The sequence below is a fragment of the Taudactylus pleione genome, unplaced genomic scaffold, assembly GCF_031769625.1.
Source record: "Taudactylus pleione unplaced genomic scaffold, aTauple2 ptg000608l, whole genome shotgun sequence".
Lineage (NCBI taxonomy): Eukaryota > Metazoa > Chordata > Amphibia > Anura > Myobatrachidae > Taudactylus > Taudactylus pleione.
Window position 1 is genome coordinate 3,672,501 of NW_028285010.1, and position 23,972 is coordinate 3,696,472.

Genomic DNA, 23,972 nt, shown 5'->3' on the forward strand with positions numbered 1-23,972 from the left:
CGACTTTATTAATTTCTATTTTTTATCCCTGTCACGTGTTTGCGTCGCATGATGAATGGTGATGTTACCGTGACAGGCCGAGGGAGAGAGATGCACTAAGAGGCCTAATTAACATAGTGCAGGGAAATTCATCTTATAACCTATAGTAACCAATCAGATATTGGCTTTGATCAGTTACATCACTGCTCTACGCTGTGTTATGTAATAAGCCCCGTGGTGTGAATGCCCAGGATGATGATTAACCTGTGAAATGCTGCCGAGATGTAGCCACAAGGTGTAACCACATACAGGTCAGTTCTGGCAATTGGCGGATGTGCCGAGTGGGCCCATGTACCACACGTGGTGGGGGAATTAGACAGATGCGACCGTTCGGGGCTCTGGCTGAGGGACTGTAGACCTCTAGGAGTCCGTTTGTTGATTTGACGACGGCTGCCGCAGAGGAGCGGCGCTGTAGATACACGATTGCTGTGTCCTGACTCTCGGGAAGAGTTAGTATCTCAGACTGTTGTGCAGGTTAGGGGTGAGTGTGCGTTCCCATGTTCCCATGTTGGCCCTACTAGCAGCAGGCCACAGAGTCTTTGCTATCTGTTTCAAAAGCTCTCTGGCTCCAGCCTTCTCTCGGTGACTGGCGACTGAGAAGGGATGGTAGAGGAGTCGTAGGCCTTTACCCAGGACCATCTACCCACATGCGCCATTCACACGACGCGCTCTTATACAGAACGTGCTCCAGCCTAGAGTTAGCTATAATATGTGCAGTTTAGGCAAAGAACCATCTCTCTGGCATGTTCCTAATGCCACGTCCAGCGCTGCCTTCAGTAACCAATCATACGGGCTGCGGGTCATGGGCAGATTGTAAGCAGGAACCACACCCACCTGGGGCAGACACCATTATTATGAATACGCGTGTAGCTGCGTAATGGCGCAGGTGTCGGGACTCCGCCTCGGCCCATGCCTGGGGTTTCAGCTGGTTCCATAGAATGATGTACACAGCTACAGTGCAGGTATAGGTGACGTGTATATGTCATTCATACTAACGCCCTTTCTACCACTGGATATCGTAGACCACGCTGTGGGCGGGATGACCCCACAGCTGACAATGTGGCAGTGATACGTTGCGCTGGTTTAGCGCTGTGTGGAGTCTGTGTGAGCACAATTAAATAAGAAATTAGAAATAAAATAACTATTAAAATAATTTGGTGTCCTTTAAACAATGAGCGTTTCTCTGTGAGACCCCGGGTGAAGGGCGACACTATGAGCCTGGCGCGTGCCAGCATTTTCCAGACTAACGGAACATCATTAAGGAAGAGATGAGACACTTAGCGCACAGAATGTATAATATCGCCGCTGAGTATCCGGGGAAAGTTCTGCATCTAAAACCAAACCACATTTTATTTTTATCAATTAGTTCAATTTTGTTTCTTTTTTTTATTGAATTATAAAGCCAACAGCATTACCTCATGTACCTATAGTATTTAGGCATAAATCAATGTCAGACAACCATTAACAATTTTATTATCTAAGATGCCAAAACCTTCTTGGGTATAGCCTAATAATAGTAAAAAAAAACAGATTTCTTCCTTCAACATGCCAAGCGAGCTCACACATTATACTGGTGCCCAGTGCCCACATACTGTAGTATTTACTGTACCAAACTGATATCAAACTATATTTTACAAGCCGCCAGTATCCGTGCCTGTTACTAACATGCTGTGCCCGCATGGGGTACCAATTCCCACACATTACCCATCCGCCAGTGTCTGTGCCTGTTATTGACCTACTGTGCCCGCATGTGGTACCAATTCCCACACATTACTCATCCGCCAGTGTCTGTGCCTGTTATTGACCTGCTGTGCCCGCATGTGGTACCAATTCCCACACATTACCCATCCGCCAGTGTCTGTGCCTGTTATTGACCTGCTGTGCCCGCATGTGGTACCAATTCCCACACATTACTCATCCGCCAGTGTCTGTGCCTGTTATTGACCTGCTGTGCCCGCATGTGGTACCAATTCCCACACATTACCCATCCGCCAGTGTCTGTGCCTGTTGACCTGCTGTGCCCGCATGTGGTACCAATTCCCACACATTACCCATCCGCCAGTGTCTGTTATTGACCTGCTGTGCCCGCATGTGGTACCAATTCCCACACATTACCCATCCGCCAGTGTCTGTTATTGACCTGCTGTGCCCGCATGTGGTACCAATTCCCACACATTACCCATCCGCCAGTGTCTGTGCCTGTTATTGACCGGCTGTGCCCGCATGTGGTACCAACTCCCACACATTACCCATCCGCCAGTGTCTGTACCTGTTACTAACCTGCTGTGCCCACATGTGGTAGCCACTCCCACACATTACCAGCTACCAGTGTCTGCCTGTTACTGATCTGCTGTGCCCTCATGTGGTACCAACTCAAGACCTAACAACCCTCCAGCCACCAAAATGACACCAGCATGTCCCACATTGTGCCAGCTTCCAGTGCCTCCATATTGTTTTATTCTGAAAACACCGACCTGCGATAATCCCCAATGTATTATATACACCTCCATCATCATCGCTCCTGATGCTCCAAATCTCCCTTTTGTAAATAGATGGAAATTATTCTGAATTACAGTATTTCTACCAAAGTCATTTGCTCATAATATACATATGGAACATTTCTACAGTGAAATAAAAAAAAATGAAAAGTAAATGTAGGTAGATGAGAATACCGCCCTTACACCTCGCCGTCTGAGGTCCATGCCGGTAATAGCCCTGGCTGGTACACGTCAGTAGATGAGAGTACTGCCCTTACACCTCGCCGTCTGAGGTCCGTGCCGGTAATAGCCCTGGCTGGTATATGTCAGTAGATGAGAGTACCGCCCTTACACCTCGCCGTCTGAGGTCCGTGCCGGTAATAGCCCTGGCTGGTACACGTCAGTAGATGAGAATACCGCCCTTACACCTCGCCATCTGAGGTCCGTGCCGGTAATAGCCCTGGCTGGTACATGTCAGTAGATGAGAATACCGCCCTTACACCTCGCCGTCTGAGGTCCGTGCCGGTAATAGCCCTGGCTGGTACACGTCAGTAGATGAGAATACCGCCCTTACACCTCGCCATCTGAGGTCCGTGCCGGTAATAGCCCTGGCTGGTACACGTCAGTAGATGAGAGTACTGCCCTTACACCTCGCCGTCTGAGGTCCGTGCCGGTAATAGCCCTGGCTGGTACACGTCAGTAGATGAGAATACCGCCCTTACACCTCGCCGTCTGAGGTCCGTGCCGGTAATAGCCCTGGCTGGTACACGTCAGTAGATGAGAGTACTGCCCTTACACCTCGCCATCTGAGGTCCGTGCCGGTAATAGCCCTGGCTGGTACATGTCAGTAGATGAGAATACCGCCCTTACACCTCGCCGTCTGAGGTCCGTGCCGGTAATAGCCCTGGCTGGTACACGTCAGTAGATGAGAATACCGCCCTTACACCTCGCCATCTGAGGTCCGTGCCGGTAATAGCCCTGGCTGGTACATGTCAGTAGATGAGAATACAGCCCTTACACCTCGCCGTCTGAGGTCCGTGCCGGTAATAGCCCTGGCTGGTACACGTCAGTAGATGAGAGTACCGCCCTTACACCTCGCCGTCTGAGGTCCGTGCTGGTAATAGCCCTGGCTGGTACACGTCAGTAGATGAGAGTACCGCCCTTACACCTCGCCGTCTGAGGTCCGTGCCGGTAATAGCCCTGGCTGCATTATACCGAGTGAACGATGCATCACACAGATCTGAGCGACCGGCTGCAGCGGATATTCTGTTACCATGAACATGGGGTAATATAACATCTCTGGATATTTCCGTCTTGTTAATCTGTTATCGCTATAACATGAGATGTGAACTTTGCGCTATTTATCTTTCTGGGGGGCGTTTACTTCAGAAGCTGCGCGGTTCTGCCGTCTGTGGGGGAAGCAGGATCTTCTTGCATTTTAAATTGAAATGTAAAAGCAGTGATGGAATAAGGTGCTTCTAGCAATTAGCCATAATTGCGCTTTGTATGGCTTACCATAGGAAATCATATTACTCTTACAGTAAATGGCTCCTGGAGTCCCTGGTAATAAATGGCCGTCTGACAGATAGGCATTAGTAACCAATTGATAACTTAGGAACAGTATTGTGATCTCTGCAGACAGTTAATCTCGGCTATTTACCTGTCACCGGCCGCACTGTTGGAGTTTTACATGGAGGTAGGAAGATTGCCAGATCTTAAAATTAAAAAGCATTCCTTTTATATTATTCTCTCCAGTAACAATTTATGGCGGTGGCTTTATGTGCTGAGCGCTTGTCAACAAACATAATTATGTTTCGATATAAAGAAGATTGGTGGCTGTATTATGCGGCCCATCGTCGCCGGGACGCCGCTGATTTAAGCCCAGATTATAGAATATGTATATTTGGTCGACTTAATTTTTTGCTTCTCCTTTGTTAATTATTTTGTTTGTTAATTATTTTCAGGCAAACGAGCGTCCATCTAGGATCCTTGTTTATGGGGGACATCAAAAGGAGAAGAAAGGCGGCTCCGCTGCTGGGACCCACTGCGTCAGGTAAGAATGGGCTAATGTACGGTTTATGTAGACTGCGTCAGGTAACAATGGGCCAATGTACGGTTTATGTGGACTGCGTCAGGTAACAATGGGCCAATGTACGGTTTATGTAGACTGTGTTACATTTTATTGTTTAAAGGGCAAAAATATATACAGTATATAGTGTGCTGCTTTGTCCTGGCTAAAGCAAAGCTCCCCCCATGTCTGAGAGCGTTCTCATTTACACTTTATGGTGGAACCAAGGCTGAAAATATAATTTGTATTCTGACTGATCGCCCAGAGCGCCTCTGACATGTAAGGAATCAGTAGTTGCTCGCCGCACGCTGCTGTGTGTTGGCATATTCCAGCTAAAGGCTGTCTCAGGGCTTCTCTGTTTTATCCATAAATATCAGTATAGCAGAATTGCAACATTTTAAACATTTAATTATACATTTGTGTTGTATTTTATTAACACATTATTAAGCTATAAATTCTGAAATAAATGTAAATATTACGACAAAGGCGGTTTATATAGAGATATTGTAATGTAATAGATGGAGGGTGTAATGTGGCATTGGGGAACCAATGACAGAGCTTGTAGTTTCCCGGGATAACGTGGATGTAAAGCTTTAGCACATTTTAGTCCCTTTTTGCATGACAGGTTTTCAGTGTCTGTTTTATTTTGCACATATTGTGGTTTTAGTGTAGTGAGCAGCGCAGAGCGTCAGCGCTGTCCTCCGTTCCCACCCCAGAGCACAGGTCCCTTCTGACACGTAATTCGCTGCCATGCTACCGTGATACTTATGATAATTAAATATATGACTTAATTAGAAACCAGAAGTGCCTGGCCCATCTCAGCCCTATCTACCCCTTCCACACCCTGCTCCTTCATCTTCTCCTTATTAAATGTGCTCCCAAACCAGGACACAGGAGTGGATAATCTGCAGCCGGCCCTTTGGGAACAGAACAAAATGCTTTTAAGTGCAACTTCCATTAAATGGGATTGAAAAACGAGACGGAAAAGCGTTAATTGCAGAAACGTTACAGCTGTAATATCTTATTACACTGGGACCAAACTTCAGCGCTTGCTGCCCCCTCTGTGCTCTGAGCAGTCCTATTACTTCTGCCCCCCGTCCTCAAAACCCCTCTTTACATCAAACTTTGCTCCACTTCTAGTTATACATATTATTTGCAGATATTGCGACCGGCGCATCCAGACTACAGGAGAGCGTTTGGCTCTGTCAGTATATATCGCAGTAGTCAGTATATATCGCAGTCGTCAGTATATATCGCAGTCGTCAGTATATATCGCAGTCATCAGTATATATCGCAGTCATCAGTATATATCGCAGTCGTCAGTATATATCGCAGTCGTCAGTATATATCGCAGTCGTCAGTATATATCGCAGTAGTCAGTATATATCGCAGTCATCAGTATGTATGTCCTGAATCTGTATTCTAGAAACATTTACAGTAATTATTACCTGAGTAATGCCAGTGGCCGCGCTATGCCGTGCTGGGCTATGTACTTCCAGTGATCTGTCATCATTACACATGGATGTATATATTAGTGTGTGTGTGTGTATATATATATTTACTGTAGTTGATGATTTTCAGGTGTAGGATTGATACGCGCGTTATAAGTATTTCCTTAGTAACGCTGACTTCGGTCGGCTCTGTTCCTGTTTTAAAGGGATAATCCTGATTTCCAAAACCATCCTATTGTTTTGGTATTTTGAATATTATACGTCAGTGTAATTAGTGACCGGCAGCAAAGTATGTGTCTAATATAATCATACTTTGCTGATAATGTAAGGGCTCATTCACGCTAAGATGTACAATTGGCGCAGTCAGATTATGAGGACTGTATCGTGTAAAGAGCGCAGCGACCTGGGGTTCATTGATTTCTGCGGTCACTGCGCCACAATCATTAGCACCACAGCCCCCACGTAACGCTGGAGCCAGTGAGGTGCGCTACACTGCGTCATTACTCTCTGTACACGTAGCTGCGATGAGTCTCTTGTGTCCTTACCACACAGGGCCTTGTGGCCAGTATAGCTGTATATAGTGTGTGTGTGTGTATATTATATATATCTAGTATAGCTGTATATAGTGTGTGTGTATATTATATTATAGCTGTATATAGTGTGTGTGTGTATATTATATATATCTAGTATAGCTGTATATAGTGTATGTGTATATTATATTATAGCTGTATATAGTGTGTGTGTATATTATATATATATATATATATATATATATATATATATTAGTATAGCTGTATATAGTGTGTATGTATATTATATATATCTCTAGTATAGCTGTATATAGTGTGTGTGTATATTATATATATATATCTAGTATAGCTGTATATAGTGTGTGTGTGTGTGTATAATATATAAATGTATATATATATTATATCCTCCTGTAATACTCTCCCGTCACAGCGTCTGTAATAAGAGGAGGATGTAATACTCTCCTGTCACAGCGTCTGTAATAAGAGGAGGATGTAATACTCTCCCGTCACAGCGTCTGTAATAAGAGGAGGATTTAATACTCTCCTCACAGCGTCTGTAATAAGAGGAGGATGTAATACTCTCCCGTCACAGCGTCTGTAATAAGAGGAGGATGTAATACTCTCCCGTCACAGCGTCTGTAATAAGAGGCGGATGTAATACTCTCCCGTCACAGCGTCTGTAATAAGAGGCGGATGTAATACTCTCCTGGAGTGTCCTGGAGCAGGATAGGAGTGGTAGTATATAGCAGCTCAGGGGTATGCAGTGTCCTGGAGCACGGTAGGAGTGGGAGTATATAGCAGCTCAGGGGTGTGCAGTGTCCTGGAGCAGGGTAGGAGTGGGAGTATATAGCAGCTCAGGGGTGTGCAATGTCCTGGAGCAGGGTAGGAGTAGTATATAGCAGCTCAGGGGTGTGCAGTGTCCTGGAGCAGGGTAGGAGTGGTAGTATATAGCAGCTCAGGGGTGTGCAGTGTCCTGGAGCACGGTAGGAGTGGGAGTAAATAGCAGCTCAGGGGTGTGCAGTGTCCTGGAGCAGGGTAGGAGTGGTAGTATATAGCAGCTCAGGGGTGTGCAGTGTCCTGGAGCACGATAGCAGTGGAGTATATAGCAGCTCAGGGGCGTGCAGTGTACTGGAGCAGGGTAGGAGTGGTATATAGCAGCTCAGGGGTGTGCAGTGTACTGGAGCAGGGTAGGAGTGGGAGTATATAGCAGCTCAGGGGTGTGCAATGTTTTGGAGCAGGGTAGGAGTAGTATATAGCAGCTCAGGGGTGTGCAGTGTCCTGGAGCAGGGTAGGAGTGGGAGTATATAGCAGCTCAGGGGTGTGCAGTGTCCTGGAGCATGGTAGGAGTGGGAGTAAATGGCAGCTCAGGGGTGTGCAGTGTCCTGGAGCAGGGTAGGAGTGGTAGTATATAGCAGCTCAGGGGTGTGCAGTGTCCTGGAGCACGATAGCAGTGGAGTATATAGCAGCTCAGGGGCGTGCAGTGTACTGGAGCAGGGTAGGAGTGGTATATAGCAGCTCAGGGGTGTGCAGTGTACTGGAGCAGGGTAGGAGTGGGAGTATATAGCAGCTCAGGGGTGTGCAATTTCCTGGAGCAGGGTAGGAGTAGTATATAGCAGCTCAGGGGTGTGCAATGTCCTGGAGCAGGGTAGGAGTGGTAGTATATAGCAGCTCAGGAGTGTGCCGTGTCCTGGAGCAGGGTAGGAGTGGTAGTATATAGCAGCTCAGGGGCTTGCAATGTCCTGGAGCAGGATAGGAGTGGTAGTATATAGCAGCTCAGGGGTATGCAGTGTCCTGGAGCAGGATCGGAGTGGGAGTATATAGCAGCTCAGGGGTGTGCAATGTCCTGGAGCAGGGTAGAAGTAGTATATAGCAGCTCAGGGGTGTGCAATGTCCTGGAGCAGGGTAGGAGTGGGAGTATATAGCAGCTCAGGGGTGTGCAATGTCCTGGAGCAGGGTAGGAGTAGTATATAGCAGCTCAGGGGTGTGCAATGTCCTGGAGCAGGGTTTGAGTGGGAGTATATAGCAACTCAGGGGCGTGCCATGTCCTAGAGAAGTGTTTGAGTGGGAGTATATAGCAGCTCAGGGGCGTGCAGTGTCCTGGAGCAGGGTAGGAGTGGGAGTATATAGCAGCTCAGGGGTGTGCAGTGTCCTGGCGCAGGGTAGGAGCCGGAGTATGTAGCAGCTCAGGGGTGTGCCGTGTCCTGGAGCAGGGTAGGAGTGGGAGTATATAGCAGCTCAGGGGTGTGCCGTGTCCTGGAGCAGGGTAGGAGTGGGAGTATATAGCAGCTCAGGGGTGTACCATGTCCTGGAGCAGGGTAGGAGTGGTAGTATATAGCAGCTCAGGGGTGTGCCGTGTCCTGGAGCAGGATAGGAGTGGGAGTGTATAGCAGCTCAGGGGTGTGCCATGTCCTGGAGCAGGGTAGGAGTGGGAGTATATAGCAGCTCAGGGGTGTGCCGTGTCCTCGAGCAGGATAGGAATGGGAGTATATAGCAGCTCAGGGGTGTGCCGTGTCCTGGAGCAGGGTAGGAGTGGGAGTATATAGCAGCTCAGGGGTGTGCCATGTCCTGGAGCAGGGTAGGAGTGGGAGTATATAGCAGCTCAGGGGTGTGCCGTGTCATGGAGCAGGGTAGGAATGGGAGTATATAGCAGCTCAGGGATGTGCCGTGTCCTGGAGCATGTTAGGAGTGGTAGTTTGTACTAATATTGGGTGTATTGTTCATCTATAGGGCATTAGGATCTAATAGGTGATAGTCACAATCTTTGGAATAGTGCTTTTGGTATTTTGCATAATACATAAACCTGCTGCTTAGGCGGAGTTTGCGGAGCGACTGTGTATAATTGTTTTGTCCATGTTGTTATAGTTATTATGCTGTTTATTGTTTCGCTCCATATTCCCCATTTTACAATGGCCGTACAATAGTTACTGCGCAGATCTGGAGGAATCTCAGGAAAGCGACACTATAGACGTCTACTGTTTCTTTAAAACAAGACGTAGTTAATATAGCGTGCGTTCCCAGCAAAATGGCGGAGTCAAGGTGACATGCCCACTTTCATTTGATCAGTATAGATTCTAGAAGCGTTACAACAAGAAGAACCACCATACAACAGTCACATTGCGCCATAGGACGTCCTGTCTGAGCCGACAACAAGCTATAAAATCCGTCTATTAATGTAAAGGGCTATCAGCTAATGTTTGTCAGACGGTGTATCCTCGCCAGAGTGACCCTTACCGAGGACGTGTCCGTGTTACTGCGCAGCCCCTGAATGCTCTGCAATGTTCTGTTTCATTTCCTGGCGTTCAAGAGCCAATTCATGTGTGCGAGGATGTAACACCACTAAATTATTACAGATATTCTGAAAGCCGGTTGATACATCTCAGTCAGAATGTAAGGTGTTGGCGTTATCAGCAAACTTGGGATAGGGACAGTTATGTGCCCCACACAGAAGGCAGATGTGGCTGGCGCTGGTGACCTTTCGCTAGCAATACGTTGTGATCAGCGCAGAGAGACGTATTGCTACACACCTATGTAGTTGCCTGTGCGACTACAGACTGGATAATGTCAGCATTAGCTCGTTTATGTCAATTATTACCGACCTGAACCACTTGTGCTGGATTATCTTGTCAGTAACCTGCTGAATCGTCCCTGGCCGTACTAAATAATCAGCTTATTGCGCTTGGTGCTGCCTGCGCGTTTACACCTTAAAGGGTTAAGGAACACAGGCCGCACATATCGGCCCAAGCCCAAAACTTGAGTCTGCTCTGTTACTTTTATAAATATTTAGAAAGCCAATTACTGCGCAGAGATGAGTCCGTGGGATGATAACCGGCTGCAGCGCAGTCAGTGTACGTTATTGGATAAACATTTATTAATTGTGACAAGAACACCCAATTTATCTCAGCTCTGCGGCTTACTTGCTGCACTTTCACCTTTCTGTTTTGTATTGAAAAAGTAAAATGAATATTGATAGAGCCGCTTATTGATTTCTAAATTTATAGTTTCAGCCTTGAGTCAAAGTCACATTCCAAACAGGTTACATCACTCGGGGTCTGAGGACCGTACGCCTGCAGGGCGAGGAGGGTGGGGGCTGTACACGCATAGCCGGCCACTCCCCTCTCCTTCCAGGCGCCCGCAGGCTTCCGAGTGTCCTTCATACTAAGCACGGGATAATGGGTTGCCACTTTACAGATATTATATATACAAATCTGATAATGTATGTATATAATGTATAGGCAGATTGATATACTGTATAATTACTGCCACCATGTGGAACACACGTAAAAAACGCACCGATAAGATAATCCATCTGGCTTTGTGCTAGTGTGCGAGACGGTCCACCCAGCGCACATCCTGGCGCACGTATACTGTCTGGATGAGTCTCCGCAGAACACTAGTGACATATTTACATGCATATAGACAGAATGTACAAGGGATTGCTCTAAGGTCGGAGATTCATGTCAGGTTTACCCTTTAGCTCATTGGCGGTTTCTCCAGCTCTCCGCTCGCCTAGGCGCACTTCTAGTGTGCAAAGGTGTTTCCCTTCAGCGGTGTGTATGCGTGCGCTGTGCGGGCAGTTACGGCAAGCAACGTGTTTTACAGTGTACATATAAATGAGGTTGTATGGCAGCTCCCACTCAGGTTTCTAAATGCCAGTGTGCATATACAGAAAGGGAATGTTTCTTCTGTAGGGGGAATGCTGAAAACATGGAATGCCGCATGTGGTACTGCGTGTTTTACTGTCTTTTTTCCTTTCAGGAGATAATTCCCCAAAAACACATCGGGGAAAAAACAAAACTTGTGTAATTCTGCAGATGCCTTCTGTACAGCGATTCCCCCAATCTCTTTATTTAGTGTGACTGCAATGGGACCAAATGGGGCCCGGGATACGGTTAAAGTTTAGAGGAACCACCTCTGACCCCATCAGTGTCCCTGTGCATGATTATTCTATTCAGGGCCCAATTGCAGGACCAGACCCCAACTACAATCTGCATTGTACATCTGCAGAGGTGGCAGCAAGCGTGCCAGCACCCCTGCTTAGGTCATATTAGGTCTCCTGGGGCCGGCTAGTCCTCCATGTGTGCCTGGGCTGCCTACTGTGATTCTATCTCTGTTAGCTTCATGGCTGGTCAGCACTGAGATAACTAAGAGGTACCCAACCCATGCTAAAAGTGAGAGCTTTGGAGTATGAGGAATTGTGTTCCCAGAAGTGGCCGGTCTCCATATTAATATGAGGAATTGTGTTCCCAGAAGTGGCCGGGCTTCATACTAATATGAGGAATTGTGTTCCCAGAAGTGGCCGGGCTCCATACTAATATGAGGAATTGTGTTCCCAGAAGTGGCCGGGCTCCATACTAATATGAGGAATTGTGTTCCCAGAAGTGGCCGGGCTCCATACTAATATGAGGAATTGGGTTCCCAGAAGTGGCCGGGCTTCATACTAATATGAGGAATTGGGTTCCCAGAAGTGGCCGGGCTCCATACTAATATGAGGAATTGTGTTCCCAGAAGTGGCCGGGCTCCATACTAATATGAGGAATAGTGTTCCCAGAAGTGGCCGGGCTACATACTATTATGAGGAATAGTGTTCCCAGAAGTGGCCGGGCTCCATACTAATATGAGGAATTGTGTTCCCAGAAGTGGCCGGGCTACATACTATTATGAGGAATAGTGTTCCCAGAAGTGGCCGGGCTCCATACTAATATGAGGAATTGTGTTCCCAGAAGTGGCCGGGCTCCATACTAATATGAGGAATTGTGTTCCCAGAAGTGGCCGGGCTCCATACTAATATGAGGAATTGTGTTCCCAGAAGTGGCCGGGCTCCATACTAATATGAGGAATTGTGTTCCCAGAAGTGGCCGGGCTCCATACTAATATGAGGAATTGTGTTCCCAGAAGTGGCCGGGCTCCATACTAATATGAGGAATTGTGTTCCCAGAAGTGGCCGGGCTCCATACTAATATGAGGAATTGGGTTCCCAGAAGTGGCCGGGCTTCATACTAATATGAGGAATTGGGTTCCCAGAAGTGGCCGGGCTCCATACTAATATGAGGAATTGGGTTCCCAGAAGTGGCCGGGCTCCATACTAATATGAGGATTTGGGTTCCCAGAAGTGGCCGGGCTCCATACTAATATGAGGAATTGGGTTCCCAGAAGTGGCCGGGCTCCATACTAATATGAGGAATTGTGTTCCCAGAAGTGGCCGGGCTCCATACTAATATGAGGAATTGTGTTCCCAGAAGTGGCCGGGCTCCATACTAATATGAGGAATTGGGTTCCCAGAAGTGGCCGGGCTTCATACTAATATGAGGAATTGGGTTCCCAGAAGTGGCCGGGCTCCATACTAATATGAGGAATTGGGTTCCCAGAAGTGGCCGGGCTCCATACTAATATGAGGATTTGGGTTCCCAGAAGTGGCCGGGCTCCATACTAATATGAGGAATTGGGTTCCCAGAAGTGGCCGGGCTCCATACTAATATGAGGAATTGTGTTCCCAGAAGTGGCCGGGCTACATACTATTATGAGGAATAGTGTTCCCAGAAGTGGCCGGGCTCCATACTAATATGAGGAATTGTGTTCCCAGAAGTGGCCGGGCTCCATACTAATATGAGGAATTGTGTTCCCAGAAGTGGCCGGGCTCCATACTAATATGAGGAATTGTGTTCCCAGAAGTGGCCGGGCTCCATACTAATATGAGGAATTGTGTTCCCAGAAGTGGCCGGGCTCCATACTAATATGAGGAATTGTGTTCCCAGAAGTGGCCGGGCTCCATACTAATATGAGGAATTGTGTTCCCAGAAGTGGCCGGGCTCCATACTAATATGAGGAATTGGGTTCCCAGAAGTGGCCGGGCTTCATACTAATATGAGGAATTGGGTTCCCAGAAGTGGCCGGGCTCCATACTAATATGAGGAATTGGGTTCCCAGAAGTGGCCGGGCTCCATACTAATATGAGGATTTGGGTTCCCAGAAGTGGCCGGGCTCCATACTAATATGAGGAATTGGGTTCCCAGAAGTGGCCGGGCTCCATACTAATATGAGGAATTGTGTTCCCAGAAGTGGCCGGGCTCCATACTAATATGAGGAATATACAGCTCCTGTATATAACAGAAGAATGTGATAGCTGCATGGGTAAAAGCAAACAGCGTGCATTACCTCCCCTTCTATTGGCTGTTTATTCAACATCAATACAACCACTTTAGGAGCCAAATTACTAAACAAGCTGCCAATTAGGCTCGCAGTCAGCTGGATAGATTAGCGGCTAAGAGAGACTGATACAAGATTTTCATCTCTTGAGCCAATTACACAAACAAATGACCGTCCTCTGTGCTCCTCACAGTACTGGAAGCTGGAGATCCCGGTCCCTGGGCCTGATGCTCTTATCAGCGTCTGGTACATCCCATTCGGGGTTGTAACTACTGGATGGGATGCTTGTCCTGTCCATAATGTTTCTAAATTAGGTTTAATCTTTAAACATGTATGTACAGTATTGGAAGAACTGGAATGTTTTACAGAAAGTGATAAATTATCCCAGGGATAAGCACTTTTTGACCATCTTGTCGGCATCCTGGGAGATATAGTTCATCAACCTTGGAGTGCCCACGTCTTATCTGTCTGCAGCATGCGTTATACTCTACCACGTTGGCATTTGTAGTACTGGGTGCTCAGCGTAATCAGTGGTCAGTAATGGCAGTGATGCTGGGCATCTATACAGAAAGTACCCTTGTTTTATTAGGCCTGAGGAATTGGTCCAAAGTTTGAATATAAATATGAATATAAGTTTGAAATAAAACAAATATTCACTCCCAGGCACAATAATGTAGAATAATGTACCCACCGGTGTCCGGCTGCTGTGCCCCCCACCAGTGTCCGGCTGCTGTGCCCCCCACCAGTGTCCGGCTGCTGTGCCCCCCACCAGTGTCCGGCTGCTGTGCACCCCACCAGTGTCCGGCTGCTGTGCCTCCACCAGTGTCCGGCTGCTGTGCCCCCCACCAGTGTCCGGCTGCTGTGCCCCCCACCAGTGCCCGGCTGCTGTGCCCCCCACCAGTGTCCGGCTGCTGTGCCCCCCACCAGTGTCCGGCTGCTGTGCCCCCCACCAGTGTCCGGCTGCTGTGCCCCCCACCAGTGTCCGGCTGCTGTGCCCCCCACCAGTGTCCGGCTGCTGTGCCCCCCACCAGTGTCCGGCTGCTGTGCCCCCCACCATTGTCCGGCTGCTGTGCCCCCCACCAGTGTCCGGCTGCTGTGCCCCCCACCAGTGTCCGGCTGCTGTGCCCCCCACCAGTGTCCGGCTGCTGTGCCCCCCACCAGTGTCCGGCTGCTGTGCCCCCCACCAGTGTCCGGCTGCTGTGCCCCCCACCAGTGTCCGGCTGCTGTGCCCCCCACCAGTGTCCGGCTGCTGTGCCCCCCACCAGTGTCCGGCTGCTGTGCCCCCCACCAGTGTCCGGCTGCTGTGCCCCCCACCAGTGTCCGGCTGCTGTGCCCCCCACCAGTGTCCGGCTGCTGTGCCCCCCACCAGTGTCCGGCTGCTGTGCCCCCCACCAGTGTCCGGCTGCTGTGCCCCCCACCAGTGTCCGGCTGCTGTGCCCCCCACCAGTGTCCGGCTGCTGTGCCCCCCACCAGTGTCCGGCTGCTGTGCCCCCCACCAGTGTCCGGCTGCTGTGCCCCCCCCCCAGTGTCCGGCTGCTGTGCCCCCCCCCCCAGTGTCTGGCTGCTGTGCCCCCCCCCCCCAGTGTCCGGCTGCTGTGCCCCCCACCAGTGTCCGGCTGCTGTGCCCCCCACCAGTGTCCGGCAGTTTTGCTGCCTGCAAACATATAGTATCGTACATATATTACAACTTAAGTGCCCCGTAAATTATTAATCCTCAACAATCATTGGATCGAACAGCCTAATTACCAGCCAGTTAGTGCCCCAAAATTAAATGTATTACTATCATTATCAACACCTAGCAGAATAAGCATTGCATTGTCACATCAGTGTCCTCTGCCTATTACGTCCCCTCTTCCTCTGACAACCTAAACCATTGTCACAATCTGCTGCTGTCTCCGGTTTTTGGTGCCAAACACTGAATTAAAATTCTGGACACCATCTGTCATTTGTTAGACACATTGATAATCTGACGCCCGGCAATAGTCCATTCCTACATCTTCTACAGTACAAAAATGTGTATTTTAACAAAAATATACACTTATATGCAACAGTACAGTAAGCCAGAGCTGACACATGGCAAAGACCTTGTGGGGGCCTCTCTGTATCGTATAGGAATATAGCTGTGCTGAACGGGGAAATCACGTGGATAATGTACAAAGCAGTGACCTATGACACCTACAGAAATAGATTTCTTACGGCTGTAAAGGCGTGTTCTCTAGCACCAACTTTTTGGGTTCCTCAGTGTATAATGTGCGAAATAAAATGACAGCGTTTTTTAAATATTCAGCAACATTTGAAATCAGCATATTTGCAAGCTGTTGTCTTAAGAAATGATTAAACAGATGTTTACCCTCCAGCAGCGTTAGACCTCTGATCTGATTTTAGATTACAGATGGAATTGAATTAATTCCCGGCAATCCCGGTAAAATGGAGGCTATGGCAATGAATGCCGGAGTGCTGCTTAGATAGACTCTACCTGTCCTGACAGCTGTTGATCTCTCATTTTCATGTAAACTAGCCTCTGATGCTTTCATAAACACCGTCTTAAACGGGGGCTACAAGACATTCATCATTTCTTAAGTACGGCATCACACTACACCGCTGTATCCAGGGTTCTTGCTGTTTCTTGTGATTTTATGTAAACTCTATTTTGCACATTTATTAATGCTAAAGAAAAGGTAGAAATTGCAAAAGTGAATATTAAGAATTACAGCTACACATACACACAGAAGTATATGGGAACCAAGTATTCCACAGAGGGATAGTCCCCTAAATACTGAGTAGTGACCCACACTTAATGCAGAGCCTATTTTAGTGACCATGAGATTTATGGGTCAGTTATACAATACAGGGGGATTCTTAATGACAAATATACACAAGGGGTATTCCACTGACTGATGTACAATACAGAGAGTATTAATGAGACTAATACACACTACAGAGGGCATTCCAGTGACTGATATACATTACAGAGAGCATTCTGTTGACTGACATACAGTACAAAGAGCAGTCCAGTCACTGATATACAATGCAGAGAACATTCCAGTGACTTATACACAATGCAAAGAGCATTAGTGACTGATATACAATACAGAAAGCATTCCAGTGGCTGATACAGGATACAGAGAACATCTTAGTGACTGATATACAATGCAAAGAGTATTAGTGACTGATATACAATACAGAAAGCATTCCACTGACTGATACAAAATACAGATAACATCTTAGTGACTGTTACACAATACAGAGAGCATTTAAGTGACCACTGTACAAAAATCAGTGATGAGTATCAACCACTATACAGTGCTGGCCCTATTCTTGAAACCTCAATACAGTGCATGTTTCTAGTGGCAGTACAATCTTAGGTGCCTTTAGTATGAGTCCAAGTTTGTTGGTGTCTTTACAGTGCTGAACTCTGTTCTTTCGTGGATTTCCCCCAACTGAGTCCAGGGGCCATCTAGTCGCCTGGCCCAGTGGTGGTAGGCAGGCGGAATCTATTTAAAAATGTGGAATTTTACAGCTCTGACTGAGAAACTGTCACAGTTTAGTTGGGTTCTGCTAGGCATGACAGACATTGCACCAGGTGTGGTTCTGCTAATCTTTTTCCCATTAATATAAATCTAGTTGTATGGGACTTGATTGGCTGCCTGAAATCAAGATTTCATTCTATTGTCTGTGAGGCTGTGATCAGAAATGTGAAGTGTCTGTGAGGCTGTGATCAGAAATGTGAAGTGTCTGTGAGGCTGTGATCAGAAATGTGAAGTGTCTGTGAGGCTGTGATCAGAAATGTGAAGTGGCTGTGATCAGAAATGTGAAGTGTCTGTGAGGCTGTGATCAGAAATGTGAAGTGTCTGTGAGGCTGTGATCAGAAATGTGAAGTGTCTGTGAGGCTGTGATCAGAAATGTGAAGTGTCTTGTGAGGCTGTAATCAGAAATGTGAAGTGTCTGTAAGGCTGTGATCAGAAATGTGAAGTGTCTGTAAGGCTGTGATCAGAAATGTGAAGTGTCTGTGAGGCTGTGATCAGAAATGTGAAGTGTCTGTGAGGCTGTGATCAGAAATGTGAAGTGTCTTGTGAGGCTGTGATCAGAAATGTGAAGTGTCTTGTGAGGCTGTGATCAGAAATGTGAAGTGTCTGTGAGGCTGTGATCAGAAAAGTGAAGTGTCTGTGAGGCTGTGATCAGAAATGTGAAGTGTCTTGTGAGGCTGTGATCAGAAATGTGAAGTGTCTGTGAGGCTGTGATCAGAAATGTGAAGTGTCTGTGAGGCTGTGATCAGAAATGTGAAGTGTCTGTGAGGCTGTGATCAGAAATGTGAAGTGTCTGTGAGGCTGTGATCAGAAATGTGAAGTGTCTGTGAGGCTGTGATCAGAGATGTGAAGTGTCTGTGAGGCTGTGATCAGAAATGTGAATGGAACAGTCATCAAGACGTGGGCCAGTATCTGTGTGGGTGCGTCCATGCATGCTGGGCTAATCACATCTACAATTTATTTTTGCTTTTTACAATGAGGAGCAGAGCTGTAGGGTTTATTGCTGTTTGTAATATTTACTCCTAAACTGGTGCGTTTCATTTCTTTGCTTATCAGTGTTTCTCATTTCAGGTTTCATAGGTGAAAGCGCCCAGCCTATCCCAGACAGTAATATTGGTAACCGAATGCTGCAGAGTATGGGATGGACGCCTGGCACAGGACTAGGACCCGATGGGAAAGGGATACCTGAGCCTATACGAGCCCTACAGAGACCAAAAGGACTTGGGCTTGGTTTTAGCTGATGTAACGATCCCATCCCCTGTAACACATCCTAATGTCTTAGGAAACAAAATGTGTGTTTTATAATGTCTTCAGTAAATATTCTGTATACAAAAAAAATGTTTTCTGCAACTGGAAGAACTAAAGGCCAGAAATGTCAGCACCTACCAACCGGTCCGCGAGCAGTGATCAGCCGCACTGCGTGTCATGGCTGGTGCGCTGCTGAACGCCGACATTAAGGCTACCTCCTCTTATACGTGATAACCTAATTAACTTTTAATATAACCTGCTAATGTCTGACTGTGGTCTGAGGCAATGTCCTGACAATCCTAGGCAGCAGCTTTTAAAGTGCTCCTGTCTTATATACTTTGGTGGCAGCCATTTTGTGATGTGAGCCAGTATTCATGAAAATGGTTTCTGTGGTTTTGCCAGAAAGCAGCGTGATCGGACGTCTGTCTTCTGGAGAGCGCTATTTCTAGTGATTGGATAGGCCGTATTCTCGTTAATCGCCTTTCAGGCCACAAAATGGCTGCTAGCAATATGTGTAGACTGTAAGAAGACCATTTAACTGTGGTATTAGTAACTAAAATGGTGTGATACTGTGTGTTTAGCTGCCAATGTCTTCCTATTGCAGGTCTAAGTACCTCAGAGCAGTTTGCCCCCATTTCTATCACCAAAATGGTGTCTCCCACAGTATTAGACATCTCAGCCAAATCCGGCCTATTCCTCTGTAATGGCGGCCGTGCTTATCCTCTGATTCACACATTAATTATTGTAAAATATAAGAATACAGCTTACAGTATTCCATAACATTTGAAAAATCTGTTGTAGCTCAGGCCGATGAAAGGTTACAGCAACGGGTGGGGGGTAATGTCCGTATGGTTGTTTTTTTCACAGTGTTTTTAAGTAAGTCTAAAAGAAAATTTAAAGATAATACAAATTTTTATAACTGCTCAGCTTTTAAAGTGGACTCACGGTCTACAAACATTGGAGGCAGCCATTTTGTGGGCCAGTATGCAGCCCTTCAATTCACTAAAGCCCGCTGACATCACTGACACAGGAGCCACCCTGTCTTCCCTAGAGTATTCAGCTTACCGAGCGGCTGAAGGGCCACCATGATGTCGCTGATTCCTAGTGAGTTGATAGGCTCCATTTTCCTGGATGTAGGCTAAGCCCATAAAATGGCCGCCTTCACCATAAGTAGATGCAGGGTCTACTCTAAGGAATTATTAGTATGAGGTGAACTTATTACTGGCTGTTGGTTAGGCCAGAATAGTAAACATTCACTGACTGCCTTTTTAATGAATAGATCGTTAATTGCATATATTAATATTCAATCACCAAATGACTTGTCGCTTAATAATATATACTACATCTTGCTGATAAATGAAAAAGGAAAGTTATATACGACTGGGCCTAGAAATGGGCCACTTTGTGGGCTAGACCTATATTTCTGAATATGCAGCTTATTGGCCCATACTAGAGATATCTCTGTCCATAATTGTCTGTGTTCATTGGCTCAGCCCCCGTGTCTGTGTGTAGACCTGGGCACTAGAACAGGTCGGCATTTCTATAAGGCTGATAGGAGGTTACCTATGGATGCAGATCATTTACTGCTTAACGACATGGTACCATAGTTTCACGCAGTGCCATTGTATCAGCACCGGACCATCAGGATTAGCGTCGAGTGCCAAAGGCATTTATTTTACAGTATATTGTTTTAATTATTTTGGTACAATTTACATTTTTTTCATAATTGTTTTTTTTTTTAAACGGAGGAGTATAAAGTTGCTGGCTCCAGATTAAGTCCTGCTTAGTACCTCGTGGTTGGCTTGGCCATACTGTAGCTATCCAGCAGTTGTGAAACTACAAGTCCCAGCATACCCTCCCACCAATCAGCTAGAGAGCCACATGTTAGCCAGGCCTGGAGTAGGTCATGAATTCTGTCTCTGAATTCGCCATAAGAAATGAAGACACAAATACTTGATCTTTGTCTTTCAGATTTCCATGTGATTGCTTGTATTAATAGTATATAATAAATGAGGCCGGATTTCTGACCTATTAACAGGTAGATTCTCTAAAACTTCTACAAATGAGAAGTGGAGGCGTTTCCCGTACAAGCCAATCAGATGGTGGTTCCGGATGGTCCTCCGCGGTGGTGGTTCCGGATGGTCCTCCGCGGTGTTGGTTCCGGATGGTCCTCCGCGGTGTTGGTTCCGGATGGTCCTCCGCGGTGGTGGTTCCGGATGGTCCTCCGCGGTGGTGGTTCCGGATGGTCCTCCGCGGTGGTGGTTCCGGATGGTCCTCCGCGGTGGTGGTTCCGGATGGTCCTCCGCGGTGGTGGTTCCGGATGGTCCTCCGCGGTGGTGGTTCCGGATGGTCCTCCGCGGTGGTGGTTCCGGATGGTCCTCCGCGGTGGTGATTCCGGTTGGTCCTCCGCGGTGGTGGTTCCGGATAGTCCTCCGGTGGTGGTTCCGGTTGGTCCTCCGCGGTGGTGATTCCGGTTGGTCCTCCGCGATGGTAGTTCCGGATGTTCCTCCTCGGTGGTGATTCCGGATTGTCCTTGGCAGAAGGACCCTCAATTACAGCATAGCCAATCTCCGCAACTTGTTGCCTGGAGAATGGAGCATATGATGACATAACCAGGGTAGGCAACCTGTGGTACTCTAACTGCTGTGGATCTGCATATCCCAGAATGCTCTGCCACAACTTTGCTGTTAGAGTATGTTAAACCTGTGGCAGGGCATGCTGGGAGATGTAGTTCCACAGCAGCTGTAGTGCCACAGGTTGCCTTCCCCTGCCATAAACATCCATCATTGCTCTGTGTGTGGAAGTACAAGGGATTTATAAGTGCGCATATAGCCTGTAGGGGCTGCCACTCGTTTCTGCGCAGCTTCTACGCCTGTCCAGTAGTAGCGTTAGGTCACCATTGTGACTCCGTCTGTATTTTCTGCTTTTCAGATTAATATTTTAGTAAAAAAGAAATAAAAACCAATGTAGGCTGCAGCGTCTGGTGTCCGCCTTGTTAGTAGAGTCGTGCACAGAGCAGAGACCTCATTCACGTCAGCTTAAGTCGCCTTTGCGGTTTCATTTGCATGACTTTGTTTTTTGAGTTTTTATTATTCTTTATAAGTCCTCAACTTTTCCACCGTCGGGCTCAGATTAAATTGTTATTAAATCTAAATATCAGATTTGTGTCCGCAGCATTGTAATTACATACTGATTGTTTGAAGCTTTTCACTTGTAAAAAAGCATAAATGGCGGCGTATTTACCGACCGTGCATGCCGTTATTGCGTATGTCGGGGAGCGTATGATCCTAAGGTGGGATAACAAAACCGTAGACGGACAGTTGTAGCTTATTTTAATCTTCAATACAAACTTAAAGAAGAAATTGCTGAACTGTCCCAGATATTGTAAATGTTAATAATTATATTGTAAATGAGATTGTGTTGGCTTGTTAAATATTAATTACAGTTTTATAGAGAAAAATAGTCATGAAGGAACAACAAATACACTTGTGTTGCAAAATCTTAATATTTAGTCTTTTAATGTTTGCTTTGCAATATTTCCAGACGGTATACAGCGGTTTCTCATGCATTTTATATAGTGACCCAAATAAAAAAAAATATTATTTTCTAAGGTGTTCTTTAGTGTGTTTGTGTGTCTGCGTATACCACCATCCTTTGTGTCTCATGACTTATATGAGGAGTACACCATGCTGGATCACCATTATGGGGTAAACACCTTAATTTGAGAATTGTCTCAAGTTTATTCTCAGGGTACTGTACCTTATGTCCTATTTATAGCAGTTGTAATAAACTAATACTCAGTATTGCACATACAGTACCTCCCTTGCATACATTTAGGCATATATTTGTTTACAAGTTAATTACTTTATATATTTCCTCACATTGTTGACTCTCCATATATTTTAGGAAGCAAAAACGCTCTATCTAATGTTATAAATAGATTTCGTCCATATTTCAGTTCTTGAAGACTCTTCCGCCCCACCGTAAATTAGCATTTCGCCTCCACAGGAGAAGATCGGCCAATGGGAACGGTCTGGTAATGTCACAGGTCGGCGTCACATACCAGCGCTGTCATTGTGTCTTTTGGACCTGCAGAATATATAAATTGGAAAAAAAAAGTAACATTTTGGGGATATATTTTTTTTTTATATTTGTACAAATAATTGGTCCTTCAGCAGTTACGTTTGTTGTCTGTCCTGTCTGTGAGCTGAATATTATGGCTCCGCGGAGGCAGACATCAGATATGACATAATAAACATTATAATGTAGACTAGGAGGGTGAATACTTTCGGCTCCTATTGGCTGTACGACACATGTACGGTGCCTCCAGACGCGCGTAGTTTTGTTTGGAAGTCCCACAGGGCTGCGTATAAAAAAATCTGCACATCCAGGGTGAGATCGGGCCGCGAAGGGGGTGAGTTTCCGGCGTTTCTAAGTCAGTGTGACAACAACTTGCCTTCACTGCTAATGAGACTGAGCCCCCTTAATTTGGATTTTTTACCTTATTTTTATTTTTTTTTAAAACCCTTCTGTAGTCACTTTATATTGTTACACTGGTCGTGTCTTTCCTTAAACACTGTAATAGTTTTTTTTTATAAAGACGATCCACTGACCTTACACACAGTGACGACACCCGAGATTAGCGACAGATTTAATAGATGAACACCACAGAAACCGCCGTTCAATATACCGGATACCCTGACGTCCATGCTTCTCACCCTCATCTGCAAAGGGGACCTCCTGAAAATGTCACCTGTTGTACCACATTATTACTGCAATGGGATCAGGCCCCTAAACGTTAAAGTGCCCTCGTTATCTGTGCCGAGTGGGATTCGCAATCTTCATTGACTAGCGCCCATTGCTAATAAACTGCATTTCCATTGACTATTGTGGGACCTTACGCTGTCTGCAGGGACCGTTCCCACATCATACATTTACTAATCACTATTTAAAGGGAAAAAAAAGTCAAATTGTGTAAAAGTCGTCTGTTATCACTGCTTTGTGTAATGAACGGCACCAGCAGTTGCGCAGTAAGAGGGTAGATTTTAGGCCCTGACTATTATATACCCGTGTTACAATAATGACAGATATTTCCGCCTGGTAATCTCTCCCAAGGAAACAACCAGCAGATTCTTCTCCTCCTCCCTGTAACGCTGCGCTGGTGACAGATGTGCGATATAGCGGATTCTTCAGGGGGAGAGATGACGTTTCTCCGGGATGTCAGCCGGCTCATTTTAGTGCTGTGGAGGTCTTGGCCCCATTACAGATGATTTAGAAATTGAAGCAGGCCGGGTGAGCTGAAAGCCTTCGTTAGTAGGCCTCATCTGCATTCCAGTATTCACTTACACAGAGGCCGAGGAGGCCCCTCCAGCCACAAGATGAGAAGGGTCTGACATCGCCTTGATTTGCTGAGAGAGAATAAATGGGTTTTTCAAAAGATGAGGAAATATCCCCATTACCAGCCAATTTACAGCATTTTATCTGTTCTC

General features: G+C 46.6%; 1 protein-coding gene across 1 annotated transcript in view; it reads left to right on the top strand.

The window, feature by feature from the left end:
• Positions 1–22,062, top strand: part of GPATCH2 (G-patch domain containing 2) — a 228,508-nt gene extending 206,446 nt beyond the window's left edge. The window contains exons 9-10 of the mRNA XM_088454022.1: positions 4,481–4,569; positions 18,307–22,062. Coding sequence (XP_088310148.1) covers positions 4,481–4,569; positions 18,307–18,476 — 259 coding nt within the window. The 3' untranslated portion in view covers positions 18,477–22,062. The remainder of the gene's footprint in view (positions 1–4,480; positions 4,570–18,306) is intronic.
• Positions 22,063–23,972: the final 1,910 nt, after the last annotated feature.